The sequence below is a fragment of the Oncorhynchus keta genome, chromosome 14, assembly GCF_023373465.1.
Source record: "Oncorhynchus keta strain PuntledgeMale-10-30-2019 chromosome 14, Oket_V2, whole genome shotgun sequence".
NCBI classification, from domain to species: Eukaryota; Metazoa; Chordata; class Actinopteri; order Salmoniformes; family Salmonidae; genus Oncorhynchus; species Oncorhynchus keta.
Genome location: NC_068434.1, coordinates 22,457,031 through 22,472,050, shown reverse-complemented (window position 1 = coordinate 22,472,050; position 15,020 = coordinate 22,457,031). Strand labels below are relative to the sequence as shown.

Genomic DNA, 15,020 nt, shown 5'->3' with positions numbered 1-15,020 from the left:
TGTTCCTAATGTTTTGTACACTCAGTATGGCTATAGAGGGTTAGCAGGTTGCATCGTGTGCATTATAAAGGACTTAAGTAGAACTTGGAGTACAGGCTGGGGGTTCATAAGAGCTAGCTGGTGTAATTGCATGTACTGTATGCAATGGTGACATCACAGTTATTTTTACACAGGAGTGATGTCATTCCATAGAGAATGTTTGTTTTGGACTGATGCCCAACTGAGCATTCTACTCGATGCATCATCATGACGAATTAATCAAAAGTGTATTACAACGGCTTGGAAATACAGTGCCGTTCTATAGGAGGAAAATAATTAGTAGGAGAACCTTGTATCATTTTGATGTCGGCAGATTGACTTTAGACGCAGTATAACCTTCGCTAGTTAGCTAAGATTGAGCGGAGGACACCAGATTTTAGATAGCTAATGTTAGCATTTCTAGCTATTTTTGACTAACTTTCCTAGCTAAAGACAACATTGCCATCTGTCTAAAGTAGATTTGACGACATGATATTGCAGGCAAAGCTGTGTCCTACAAAATATTTGACCAGTTTAGCAATGTCATCGTATTTCCAGGCACCATAGTATATAATTTAGAACAACAGTTGTTAGCCTCCTTCCAGAATGAATGGGCTTTTCACGACTTTAGGGCATCACTATTGCATAGCCGGTAGAGGGCGGCTTGAGAAGGTTCACGAGGTGACGGATGTGCAACCTATTAATGAAATTACTAGAGAGGCTATGTCATAAACGCTCAGAGTTATAAAATGGGATCAACATGGTGGGCATATTGGTCAGAGGGAAATCCAAACTATTCTAATTGGAATGAATGGCAGTAGAAGCATAATCCAGATTTTACTTATGAAGGAAAATAAAAGTAAGGCATGTAATATATAAGAAATTGTATAACAGAATTATTACCAACCCAAAATCTTGTCATATAATTAGAAATACACTGGTTTTATACACATTTTCTGTATATACAGCCTCTAAAATATATGTAACTTTCCAAGGATACAAAATTGTTGTATCCTTGAAAAGCTGTGAGTACTATTATATGATGCAATATCAGTACTTGTTGCATTTCCAACTTGTCTATGATCAACTGATCTGAGCCAGTGTATGTCTGTGGATTGACTGCATTGTTTGAATGGAATGTTGGCCTATTGGCAGTTAATTAGAAAAATGTATAGAATATTCCTTTAAAAGTGGTTAGCTAGCTAACAAACATACACCACCGTTCAAAATTTGGGGTCACTTAGAATGTCCTTGTTTTTGAAAGAAAAGCACATTTTATGTCCATTAAAGTAACATAAAATTGATCAGAAATACAGTGTAGATATTGTTAATGTTGTAAATAACTTTTGTTGCTGGAAACGGCAGATTTTTTATGGAATATCTACATAGGCGTACAGAGGCCCATTATCAGCAACCATTACTCCTGTGTTTCAATGGCACGTTGTGTTAGCTAATCCAAGTTTATAATTTTAAAAGGCTAATTGATCATTAGAAAAGCCTTTTGCAATTATGTTAGCACAGCTGAAAACTGTTGTTCTGATTAAATAAGCAATAAAACGGGCCTTCTTTGGACTAGTTGTGTATCTGGAGCATCAGCATTTGTGGGTTTGATTACAGGCTCAAAATGGCCAGAAACAAAGACTTTTCTTCTGAAACTCATCAGTCTATTCTTGTTCTGAGAAATTAAGGCTATTCCATGCGAGAAATTGCCAAGAAACTGAAGATCTAGTACGACGCTGTGTACTACTCCATTCACAAAACAGAGCAAACCGTCTATAACCAGAATAGAAATAGGAGTGGGAGGCCCCGGTGCACAACTGAGTGTCTAGTTTGAGAAACAGACTCCTCACAAGTCCTTAACTGGCAGCTTCATTAAAAAGTACCCACAAAACACCAGTCTCAACATCAACAGTGAAGAGGCGAGTCCGGGATGCTGGCCTTCAAGGCAGAGTTCCTCTGTTCAGTGTTCTTTTGTCCATCTTAATATTTTATTTTTATTGGCCAGTCTGAGATATGGCTTTTTCTTTGCAACTCTGCCGCATCTTCACTGTTGAAGTTGAGACTGGTGTCGTTGAGACTGGTGATGTTGAGACTGATCAATTAGCCTTTTAAAATGATAAACTTGGATTAGCTAACACAATGTGCCATTGGAAAGCAGGAGTGATGGTTGCTGATAATGGGCCTCTGTACGCCTATGTAGATATTCCATAAAAAATCTGCCGTTTACAGCTACAATACTCATTTACAACATTAACAAGGTCTACACTGTATTTCTGATCAATTTTATGTTATTTTAATGGACAAAAAATGTGCTTTTCTTTCAAAAACAAGGACATTTCTAAGTGACCCCAAACTTGTGAACGGTAGTGTATTATTTTACACAATATCTTATCACAGCACTGGCAAACCATGGTTGACCAACTCCCTGACCAAAATGGCTGTCATTTGTCCCATTAAAAGAAGGTTAAAGTCCATTCTAGTATTCTAATTCCTAATTCTATGTTTCATTCACTGGCAGTGTTGGGGAGAAGTGAACTACATGTAGTTGAACTAGTTGTTACAAGGTTAAAACAGATACAACTCAAAGCTTAACAGTTTAGGCATTCATTCTGAGGGGTTAAGGTTAGGGCTTTTTATTTATTTATTTAATTTAACCTCTATTTAAATAGGCAAGTCAATTAAGAACAAATTGTTATTTACAATGTCAGCCTACCCCGAGCTATTTTGGGAAGACTTCATGGTGTTCATGGTATTCTCACGGCTTGCTTGAGCATTGTGAACTGCCATGGCACAGTGGTTTAAGGAGTGCACTCTGACTCCAAGCCCCATGGATTGGCACCCTGTTCTGGGCAATCATTTTTATTTTTTGATGAGCGCCGAAAAAGGCATATACTGTATCAATGTTCTCATCACCTTTTGAAACGTCTGAAATCGCTGTCTATTTCTAGTGAGCGCCTTGTATTTTTCAGCCACCTATTTGATTATGTCAGACTCACATGTCATTATTGTCCCTGATCTACCCTGAGATTGTAGAAAGACATATTGGTTATTGATAGCAAAGGGCATGTTGTATTAATAATGGACATATGTCATTATGTGGAATCATGTGTAAACTGTGTGTGTGTTTGTTGTACATGTTGTTAGCTTTTACATGCACACAAAAAAGTGAGAAAACAAACAATAGCTCTAAATATGAGATCCATTTGATTGGGTCTATATTCCATAGGGAATTCCTATTTTTGGTCCCACTTCAAATTACATACAAGTCTCAGCTAAACATGGTGTGATTTCTAGCCAAAGGTGTGTGTTCACACCTCTTCGCTGAGCTATCAATAGCATACCGGCTAGCTAGCTGACCGTGTGTGTTTGTGTTTGCGTGTGTGTGTGCACACGCATTTGTACGTGCGTGGGTGTTTTGTGGGCCTGTGACGGCCTGTTCTTAGTCTCTTGGACCCAGGCAGAGGCGCTATATCTCTCTCAACGGGTGACCAGCAGTCTCATCTGTTCCAGCAGCTGAAACTACCCACGTTCCATTCTGGGCACCTTTGGGGACACAAGGTGTAAAGTAATCTGAGACACGACAGTACCCTCACACTGATATAGTGGCTCTGTCTGTCTACCATCTACTGAGGCTATTTTGGTTGTTCCAAATTCCCTATATAGTGCTTAGTTCTTTTGACCAAAGGACAAAGCCATGGTCTCATAGTCAAACAAATGGAATCCAGCTTCATGTATGACCCTTAGTGAAGTGGCATACACTATTCTCTATGCTGTACTAACTGTTCCAGACAGTCCAGTGATGCTCATGACTTGTGAAAGTTTCATGAGATTTAAACATGTCGTTTTCTCCCAGGAAATTTGCCTGAATTATTTTCAGTGTGAATATTGCATGACCAAGATGAGACAATCTCCGCTTCCAGCAAATGTCTCACAGATTACCTCAGCTAGATGACACACACACAGCACAAGCAAACATTATGTCCCCATCCCGCTGTACTGCACAATTTCTTTTTAAATATGGGGAAAAAAACTCCTCAGAGGACTAACTTCCAACCTCGACCTCAACCAATTACACAGAAGGATGAGCTCACTCTGCTCCTGTCCAGCCAATTAGCTGTGCTGATGAGCTCACTGTTTTCCCTTTCCTCTCCCTGATAGGCTGTGTGTGTGGTTGAGGGCAGCAGCCATGTGTGTGATAGACAGGCAGAAGCAGCCTTATTTACAAACCATTGACAGGAGATCTTCTCGCTCCACGAGCACCAGCAGCATCCAAGCATCCTCCTCTCACTTCATCTATTATTCACACACCCCAGCTGTGTGTGTGTGTGTGTGTGTGTGTGTGTGTGTGTGTGTGTGTGTGTGTGTGTGTGTGTGTGTGTGTGTGTGTGTGTGTGTGTGTGTGTGTGTGTGTGTGTGTGTGTGTGTGTGTGTGTGTGTGTGTGTGTGTGTGTGTGTGAGAGAGAGAGAGAGGATGCTCTCATCAGAGCCGCGGGCACCTACACTCTGTCCCCTGCTACCCCAGAGTGCAGTGCCCCAGTCAGGATCCTGGACTATTGCTTTCCCAATAGGGAGGAACGGAGCAGATATGACGGACTGTGTTCACTGGATGGACCTGCTGTACACCTCAAAGCTCCTCTTATTCATGGACTCTGTGCTCTTGCTGTATTGAGCTGCTTTTGCTGGTGTTCTCTCTCGCCTGTTTTGCTGTAGCTGGCTCTAGTCTGCCTGTTCTCTTTATATTTGGACCACATATTTTGTTTTTTCAAAATGCCTGATGCCAACTACCTGCTCTCTGTGTCCTGGGGATATATCAAGGTAAGATGTGAGGTGGATTTTATTATTCTAATACTATTAATATATTGCTTTCTGAAAAAGCAGCCATCATTCCTCTGATGAGGTGAAAATGATGTCATTACCAGACAAAGGAAAAGCAGGCTTGTCCCTGACATCCACTTGAACTTTGTTTATTTGAGCTGTAAATATAGAGACAAAGGTGTTATGTGACATAATCCATGTGTACTTCTGGCATTATAAATAAATGTTAGTGTGGCTGGGTGTGTCGTCTGCAGCTCCCCCCAGTTGGTGTGATAATGGTGTTGCTCTCAGTGCCGGCTACAGATGTCTCTATGGAACAGTATGTCCACATGACTTATAGCTTATAGCTTACAGGGACTAGTTTTGGTATGAAATGCAGGAAAGGGGATTTGCTGTGTGGGAAAGGGTGGCATTGAGTGCATTGGTGAATATCAAAGGCATGTATCAACGGCAGTCACTTTCTAGAACAAAGATTATTTTGCTTTGGGTACCAAAATAATTGTAGCGACTCAATTGTAAGGAAGGGAAGATTCAAGCTTCACCAACATGTCCAGCGATACAGAGATGTTCATCACTTTGTTCCACACTCATATACACAGTGTATGTCTGTTTGATCATTGGATAAGGTCGCTTGAAGTTCTTGAGTTCAAATCCCTTAGTTTGGCCAGGCTAACGCGGGGTCAACAATTGCCAGGTTTAGAATGAAATGTAAATGTTGTCAGCACTACAGTTGAGGACAGCAGATGCTAGGGCTGGAAAATTGCCAGGGACCTCACGATACGATATTCTCATGATTCTCATGATTTTACTATGATTTTGACGTTCAAAACAAATTGCTGTCAATACCTGTTGCAGAGAGACAATAGAGAGCATGAGAAAACAAGTTCTGATCAGTCAGGGAAGTAATAGTGCTAAAAACATGTTGGCTCACTATTTTAAAAGAATATGGAGAACCAACTATAGGATGAAAGATGTCGGAGTTTTGGTGCAGGTACAGCCGACTAGCGCTAGCTAAAGCTACCTACAGTAGCCCCAAAAAATGTGATTTTATTAATCAATACTTGGAGACAAATATCGATAACATATTGTCCCAAAATAATATTGTAGTATCATATTGTAATAGTAGACACTCTTAGAAATATCACTATAGGCTATTGGGCTTTATCTACTTGCGATGGGATATTGTAGCTAAATCTAATTGACAAATTATAGCCTATATATGTGTGAAACTAGATACATATAACTAAATACAGCCTTCATATAGCCTTCTGTGTGCTTAACCAAATACATTTGTGGGTTGGGACCGCTGATGTAGCTGTGGTGAGAGAGCGCTGCGGGAAGGTGTGATAAAATGTATAATTTTACGGAACTGCTTCGCACTCGCTGAAGCCTTCAGCCCGGTTTCGCAATCACTGTTTTTTAAGAGTTCAGCTACAGATTCCTCTGAATGTCCTCCAAATTGAAGGACAACGCTAAATTTGGGTCTGCCATTCCAGAGGGCGAGACTGAGGGAGAGTGGGAGCAAAGGATAGGGATAATGAAAATGGGTGACGGAGAATTGGGTTACTGATTACATCAGAACTGTTGCTAGCAGGGGGGTGCAGCAGGTATCTCACCTGATCTGTACTCCCTTCAACCTCTCAACTGTGTGTGTGTGTGTGTGTGTGTGTGTGTGTGTGTGTGTGTGTGTGTGTGTGTGTGTGTGTGTGTGTGTGTGTGTGTGTGTGTGTGTGTGTGTGTGTGTGTGTGTGGAGCATGCTGTAATAGTACTGATTAAAGTGTGGTGTCTCACAGTGTCTGCTGTTTCCCTTCTAAAAGACTCTCCTACCTTTAGAAATGACTTTAGCCGGGGCCTCCCGAGTGGCGCAGTGGTCTAAGGCATTGCATTGCATCACAGTGTTAGAGGCATTACTACAGACATGGGTTCATTCCCAGGCTGTACCACTTTGGGAGTCCCAAAGGACGAGTTAGGGTAGGGTTTGTTAGGTGGGGATTTAACTTGGCTCATCACACTCTAGCGACTCCATGTGGTGGGCCGGGTGCCTGCAGGCTGACTCCGGTCGCCAGTTGAACAGTGTTTCCTCTGACACGTTGGTGCTTCTCAGTTAAGCTGGCGGGTCATTTTTCGAAGGACTCCACTTTTGCCTCTCCCGAGCCTGTTGGGGAGTTGCAGCGATGAGACAAGAACGGGTGTAAAATAATAATAAAAAATATATATAAAATATGACTTTGGCCCTCAATGGCTATAGAATCCTCCAATTTGTGCTTCAGGATTCCACCAAGTTAACTTAAATCATACAAAATCATGATTGACACATCCAGTGCAGAATGTAACTCCATATTTATTTCCTGGTACACTGCACACTGTAACCCCTTCTCTCTGTGTCCGTGTGTGTGTGTGTGTGTGTGTGTGTGTGTGTGTGTGTGTGTGTGTGTGTGTGTGTGTGTGTGTGTGTGTGTGTGTGTGTGTGTGTGTGTGTGTGTGTGTGTGTGTGTGTGTGTGTGTGTGTGTGTGTGTGTTGCAGTTCAAGAGAATGTTGAACAGGGAGCTCAGCCACCTGTCTGAGATGAGTCGCTCAGGGAACCAGGTGTCAGAGTTCATCTCCAGCACCTTCCTGGGTGAGTGACCACAGTTACCACTGGGCTCCTCCCTGCTCATTCTGGACCCTGTAGAGAGACCAGAGCTGTGTCCCAAATGGCACCCTATTGGATATCTCACTCACTGTCTGTTATTCTATGTGTTTGACACAGACAAGCAGCACGAGGTGGAGATGCCGACTCCCCAGACGCAGAAGGAGAAGGAAGACAAGAAGAATAGACCCATGTCTGAGATCAGTGGAGTGAAGAAACTGCAGCACAGCTCCAGCCTCACCAACTCTAACATACCCCGCTTCGGAGTCAAGAGCGAGACAGAGGACGAACTGGCTAAGGTGGGCAGCCGTGGGAGAGAGGGTTAGGAAAGGGAGGGCGAGGAGACATGAAGAGACAGGTTGAGGGAGAAAGAGGGATAGAGGGTCATATAGGGGAGAGGGTTGTAGGGAAAGATCTAGAGAGGAGGGATAGAGAAAGAGGAGAAGACCAAGAGAGTGAGACTCTAAAACGACTGTATCAGTGTAAGAATGGTTGTTTTCCCTTTGCAGGAGATGGAGGATGTAAATAAATGGGGCCTTAACGTTTTCAAAGTCACTCAGTTCTCTGGGAACAGGCCCCTGACCGTCATGATGCACACTATATTCCAGGTATAGATAAGTTAAATGTGATCTGCTTTATTTTTGTTGATTGTACTAACATGACTTGTATCCACAGTCTATTACAATACAATATTATGTTTTTGTTTTGTTTTTCTTATAGGAAAGAGACTTGTTAAAAACTTTTAAAATTCCACTCGACACTTTTATAACCTACCTGATGACCTTAGAAGACCATTACCATGGCGATGTGGCCTACCACAACAACATCCATGCTGCTGATGTCACCCAGTCCACTCACGTGCTGCTATCCACCCCCGCTCTAGAGGTTGGACCCCTCAATCAATCAGTCAATTCATCAATAATACTGCATTTGTACAAAACCTAGACCCACAAAAATATACTTCAGCTTTAATTTGTCAGGATTGTAACTGACAGATTTCTGATTGCTGTTATTTGGTTGAATGGCTGGTGTGACCCTGTACTGTCCTCTCTGCTGTTCCCAGGCTGTGTTCACAGACCTGGAGATCCTAGCTGCCATATTTGCCAGTGCTATTCATGACGTGGACCACCCTGGAGTCTCCAACCAGTTCCTCATCAACACCAGTGAGTCTAAATACAGACCTGACTTAACAGTTACGTCACTGACTTACACAAGGCATGATGGATGCCCTCTGTCTCTCCCCCGCATTTGGGATTAACACTCAATTTCAAGCACCCAGGTTACTAAACAACCCTACTGAGAGATTCAAACCACCCATGTGCACACACACACAAACACACACCTCCTCCTCCGTTGTGCCATGTGGTGTCTCCCTGAAGTCCAGAGGGGGATGCCCTGCAGCGAAGGCAGTAGGGGTCATCAGTCAGGAAACACTAGAATGAGCCTCGGTCAGCCAGAACACCAGATCTGTTTAAGTGAATATTTATGTTAAAGCTATAAGGACCTCAACAACACCTCTTCATTGAACATGTCAAAGATCTGAGTCAGTGTATGTGTGTTTGTCCCCCAGATTCGGAGCTGGCCCTCATGTACAATGACTCGTCAGTCCTGGAGAACCACCACCTGGCTGTGGGCTTCAAACTGCTTCAGGAAGAGAACTGTGACATCTTCCAGAACCTGACCAAAAAACAACGACAATCACTGCGCAAGATGGTCATCGACATCGTTAGTGACTGGATAGTAATCAGTAACCAATAGCAATAGGAACATCTCTGAAATAGTGTTCACATCAGCTTAAAAAATGTCCATGGTTATACTTGAGTGCTACTGTTTACTTCTTCTATGTTATCAGATGTTACCAAACTCTCCATTAATATAGAAGATGTGTTATATTGGTTTGTCCCTGGCAGTATTGTGACAGCCTGTGTTGTGTCTCTGGTGGTTCCCAGGTCCTAGCGACTGACATGTCCAAGCACATGAACCTCCTGGCTGACCTGAAGACCATGGTAGAGACCAAGAAGGTGACCAGCTCTGGAGTTCTACTCCTGGACAACTACTCTGACAGGATCCAAGTTTTGCAGAACATGGTGCACTGTGCAGACCTGAGTAACCCCACCAAGCCCCTGCAGCTGTACCGCCAGTGGACCGACCGCATCATGGAAGAGTTCTTCACCCAGGGGGACAGGGAGAGGGAGAGAGGCATGGAGATCAGCCCTATGTGTGACAAACACAACGCCTCTGTCCAGAAGAGCCAGGTACCCCCAACAAACCAGACGCACAAGGACTGAAACACTCACTCTGCTTTGAAACAAACCACACCAAAACACTCATACAACCCCAAACAACACGCACACACCAAACACACGCACACACACACAAATCCTTTCTATTGTTTTTCACTAACCCTAACCCTCTCTGTCCTCTCTCCAGGTGGGCTTTATTGACTACATCGTCCACCCTCTATGGGAGACATGGGCAGACCTGGTCCACCCTGACGCTCAGGACATCCTGGACACTCTGGAGGACAACAGGGAGTGGTACCAGAGCACCATCCCCCAGAGCCCTTCACCCACCCTGGACGAGCCTGATGACGGCAGCCGTCCCCCTGGAGGGGACAAGTTTCAGTTTGAACTCACCCTGGAGGAGGACGGGGAATCAGACACGGAGAAGGACAGTGGCAGCCAACCCGAGGAAGAGGATGAAGAAGAGGAGAACAGTTGTAGTGACTCAAAAACACTCTGTACGCAGGACTCAGAGTCAACAGAGATACTACTGGACGAACAGGTGGGGGAGGAGGAGGAAGAGGAAGTGGAGGGAGAGTCCTCTTCATCACAACCTTGTGTAGTGGAGGAGGAAGAGGAGGGGGAGGAAGGGGAAGAGAAGGGCGAGGAGAAACCAGCCGATACATAGCAGTGTATGCACTGCAACTAAACTTTTCTTCTTAGTAACCAGAGATGATTATTTCTAGAGTATTTTGGGGGATTTATGGACTATGTCTGTTATTTTTTAAATATATTTATGTTTAGGGTTCCAAAGCGCACGCTGTTCACCCCTTGGCCACTCCTCCCTCCTCATCCTTGGTCAGCTTCTCAGACACACCCATTGGTACTTCTACAACTTTTTTGCACTCAGGAAAACTCTTTTCCATTCCCGTTTGTACCGGAGTAGTCTGTGTGTTATTTTACTTCAAATCCTAGTCCAAGTGTGTTGAAGTTACATTAAGGATTATGATTAGAGATTAGAGTGTGTTTCATGCTGTTCATATACAGTATATCTCTACTCCTTTCAGCCTTGGCTGACCAATGGCGGTGTTTCTGTGTGTTATTAAGTGCCCATTCTTCAGAAGTCACTATAGTGTCTGTTTTTCTTAGTTGTTTGTATTTATCAGCAAAGCAACACGCTACGTTGTTGTGTGGTCTGGATGAATGAAATCCCAACAGGACACGTCACGATGGAGAGAGGCGCTGCAGCACATTGAGAGAAAAATGCATTGTGGGAATTTATCAAGACACTTTTCTGAAGTTGAAGTCTTCCTTGAAAACCTGACTAAAAAGGCTAAGATCTTACAGCTCTAATGCTCGGTTTAACCTCGATAGAGTTTTTGTATCGTACCATACATAACATGGAGATCTATTGTAGATTCTACTTTTGTTAACCAAGAAAAAAAAAGTGACTTTTGAAAACATTTGAAAGGCACTTGAAAACTGTTGATGAGAAATGCCTCATCTGCCACTGCTTTTCTGTGTGTAAAAGGGTAACTTTTTATTGTTTTGGGGGAGTATTGGGGAGTATTCTCAGACTTACAAATCAAGCCCTTGCCCCTACCCTCTACGCAGTAGATCTGAGAGGATTGGATAGATATTAGCGGATCCAATCCTCTCAGATCTACAGGAGTGCCTAAAGGGTAGGTGCTAGGGCTTGATTTGGGATTGCACGTTTATCAAAAAGCATTTACACTATTACTCCCATACCACTGTCCCCATGTTCGGTTGTCATAATCGTGCAACAATCATTTCAATCATTTCAAGGATCGTTTTCCCTGAAGAAAAACATGACACATGTTGACACATACTTGACTTTACGTTGAATGAAATCATTTTGTTCTACTTATTGTTGCCTGCAGTAAATATGAGCGCATGTCATCTTACAATGCAATGCTTGTTAGAAGCATTGGAGTGCTGCATTGGAGTGCTGCAAGTTTACAGAGGTGATGTCACCACACTCTGCTGTACTGTGGAAGTCTATGGGGGGTTTGATACCTATAGCAATGTTATAATAGAATTTTGGTAATTTGGTGGGTTGCGACACTTTTTGTGCTACACACATGGTGACCTTATTTCCTATTACTTGTCAATCATGTCTCCATTTCCTGATTGTTGTGTAGGGAGGTGGTCAATTCGATTTCATATTCGGGACGCAATTTATTGAATAATAGTTCAATAATAATAAACACAGAGATTAATCTTTCAAATGCCTCAGATAAAGTAATAGCTTTGTGAGATGTCTGAAATATGTACAGTGACAGTCATTATTACAGCTAATAATTGTGAGTGCTAATAAGAAACAAATCAATTCCGGTTCAATAATTGAAAGTTCCTCATTGAAAATAAATAGCTCTTTTCAAGTCTTGAATAGGAATTTCAATTCATATCCTGAATTTACTTCAAATGGAATTGTCCACAGCCCTTACTGCAGGTCAGTAATATTTTACAATGCACTTCATGGTTGATGTTTTCACACATTAGCGGTCACAGCCATTCTGATTCCCATGTAAAATAGCCTTTTGAGTGGCTAAGATATCACTCATAATATTTGGGGGGGATAGAAATGTTCAACAACAAACAAATAACTACCAGGAAGTTTTAAGGTGAGGAGCTAATATTCATGAGCTTGCCTTGATTGACAGCTCTTAGAAAGGCCTCTGTCATGAAACTTGAATGCAGTGAGCAGTGTTGCAGTAAAATCATCTCAAGCAGATTTGGTGAAACACAAGCAACTCAAACAACATTGAAATTGCATCAATGATGTACATATTTTAATCTCCCATTCGGCATGTCTCTTGTGATGCGGTTCACAGCAGCACTGACAGATGTGTTGACATGACAACTGAGTCATAGTTTTGTTCGACCCTCCCCCCTTTTGTTCCATGCTGTCTGAAGACCTAGCTAGTGACTAGCTAACACCAGACACAGATGAAGACCTAGCTAGCCACTAGCTAACACCAGACACAGATGAAGACCTAGGTAGCCACTAGCTAACACCAGACACAGATGAAGACCTAGGTAGCCACTAGCTAACACCAGACACAGATGAAGACCTAGGTAGCCACTAGCTAACACCAGACACAGATGAAGACCTAGCTAGCCACTAGCTAACACCAGACACAGATGAAGACCTAGCTAGCCACTAGCTAACACCAGACACAGATGAAGACCTAGCTAGCCACTAGCTAACACCAGACACAGGTGAAGACCTAGCTAGCCACTAGCTAACACCAGACACAGATGAAATGGGAGACATATAAGTATCTTTGCCATAGATGAATAGTGTAGACTTTTAATTATATTTGCTGACACCCTACAGTCTAAATTTGGCAACAGTAGAGTAGCTATATAAACCAAACCCCCCCGCTAACACTCTTTCTAAAATGTTCGTAACAAGGCGGAACTTATTTAAATTAGGTAAGAGAATATCATGTTATCGTTCCTGTGTTAAAATTAGAGTTAGGGTGATGTCACCCTATCCCTTTAATAATCATGAATCCAAGTGTTTGACATGGGGGAGGGGACCCAAACTTTTTCAATGTAGAAGCAACAGTAATTTTTGATACTTCTGATCATTGCATTTTGATTTGGTTTCATCCAAATATCATCCAGTTTGATTTAAAACATAATTTTGACTGTTCATGACCCTCTGTCATTGTCCTCACACTAACCTTGAATTTGTTTGTTTTGACCAAGAACACAAGACAATCAGCTCCATGGTACAGTGGTCTCATAAGAAGACAAGTCGGCTATAGATAATGCCTTGATGTTTTCATATCTCACTACTTCACTTATTTTGTTTTTTTAACTCGCCAAAACTCACGTGCTCATTGGGCTTGAACAAGACTCTTTACACTTCAGCCAAGAGACTTTCTTTTACACATTTCTATTGTTGTTGGTATTACAATTGATGCTATTATTTATTGATATATTTTTGTATTAGTTGTGTCTTTCTTGCCATATAAAGGCGGTACAGTTAAGCTCTCGCTGTAGCATAGACCGCTGTACAGGCTTTCCAGTTACTATACCCAAATAGGCTTTTTTTCTCTAAATATGTACATACAGTATACAAAATTCAAGAATTGTTAGAGTGCTTATTTGAGAAGAAATGTGTCATTTGAAATGTTTTATTTCATTCTTATGTTCTTGTGCCAAGTTGTTTTTCTCCATCCTCACTCGATGACCATAATACCGCTTATCTGGTTGTATCTCTGTTTACAAACATATATTTATTGTGTTGTATATACTATAATTATTATTATTCTCATCATGATGCTGTTTGTTGTAAATGATTTACACTTATCATCCCTTTTGGTGATGGTGTGGCTGTATTGCGTACCTTGTTGAGAGAATGTTTATTACACATGCTTATTCAGTGTAAAATGATCCATTGGTATTGGTTAACTGAGAAGCTTGCTCAGAGTGAAGGAGGACAGGGGAAAGCCAAATAGTTTTTTAGAGGAAGCTGTTCCTTGGCCCATGGGCTGTGCCTTAAATTCAACATGCCATGTTTTAGTGTCTCTGTTATTTTTCTTCTCCTCGTTTGCTGCATTAGGTAGTCTTGTGGTTTGAGCTGACCTGACCCAGACAATGGCCTCGAGTTGTAAAAGGAATTCATGAAATACTGTTGCCTTTTTCCAAATCAGAAATATTATGTGAACATGGAAAAAAAGGCAGCACGTGCTACACATTCTGTTGTCAAGTTTGAAAATGGAGTTCATGGCTGTGGAGTTCCAGTTCCGACTCAGGCGAGGCTGGATCTGTGGGGACGGTGGATCCTATAGGGTTGTGAAGCACCAAGACGTAGAGACACATCCACGTGTTCAGTCACTGCTGCATTTATTTAGGCTGAAACACTCACGATGTGCTACTCAGCCATGCTTGGCAAGCACGTTCACTCATACCACATGCAATATCCAAAACCACTGTCATCTTTCTGCTTAAAGAGGAGAAGGCTAGTAATTATGGAGTGAGGTGGGGTGGGGGTAAGGGGGGGTGTCATCTTTCTGCTTAAAGAGGAGAAGGCTAGTAATTATGGAGTGAGGTGGGGTGGGGGTAAGGGGGTGTCATCTTTCTGCTTAAAGAGGAGAAGGCTAGTAATTATGGAGTGAGGTGGGGTGGGGGTAAGGGGGGGTGTCATCTTTCTGCTTAAAGAGGAGAAGGCTAGTAATTATGGAGTGAGGTGGGTGGGGGTAAGGGGGGGTGTCATCCTAAAAACACATCCTTCGATGGGGACTCTTATTTTGACACGCATACTGTAGATTCTAAACAGCCCTGGACCAATGGAAGCGG

At 42.4% G+C, this 15,020-nt stretch overlaps 1 protein-coding gene across 11 annotated transcripts in view; it reads left to right on the top strand.

The window, feature by feature from the left end:
* LOC118392983 (cAMP-specific 3',5'-cyclic phosphodiesterase 4D-like) overlaps positions 1 to 14,238 on the top strand; it is a 195,967-nt gene extending 181,729 nt beyond the window's left edge. For 4 of the 11 annotated variants that reach the window (XM_052461316.1, XM_035785087.2, XM_035785085.2 and 1 more), the window contains 8 exons: positions 7,359 to 7,452; positions 7,585 to 7,763; positions 7,974 to 8,072; positions 8,185 to 8,349; positions 8,528 to 8,627; positions 9,035 to 9,189; positions 9,414 to 9,719; positions 9,895 to 14,238. In XM_052461316.1, the coding sequence (XP_052317276.1) occupies positions 7,359 to 7,452; positions 7,585 to 7,763; positions 7,974 to 8,072; positions 8,185 to 8,349; positions 8,528 to 8,627; positions 9,035 to 9,189; positions 9,414 to 9,719; positions 9,895 to 10,374 (1,578 nt within the window). In that variant the 3' untranslated portion in view covers positions 10,375 to 14,238. Of the gene's footprint in view, positions 1 to 4,176; positions 4,834 to 7,358; positions 7,453 to 7,584; positions 7,764 to 7,973; positions 8,073 to 8,184; positions 8,350 to 8,527; positions 8,628 to 9,034; positions 9,190 to 9,413; positions 9,720 to 9,894 lie in introns of those variants that run through there. The other 7 variants (XR_008063873.1, XR_008063874.1, XR_008063875.1 and 4 more) reach the window with 7 other exon arrangements.
* Positions 14,239 to 15,020: the final 782 nt, after the last annotated feature.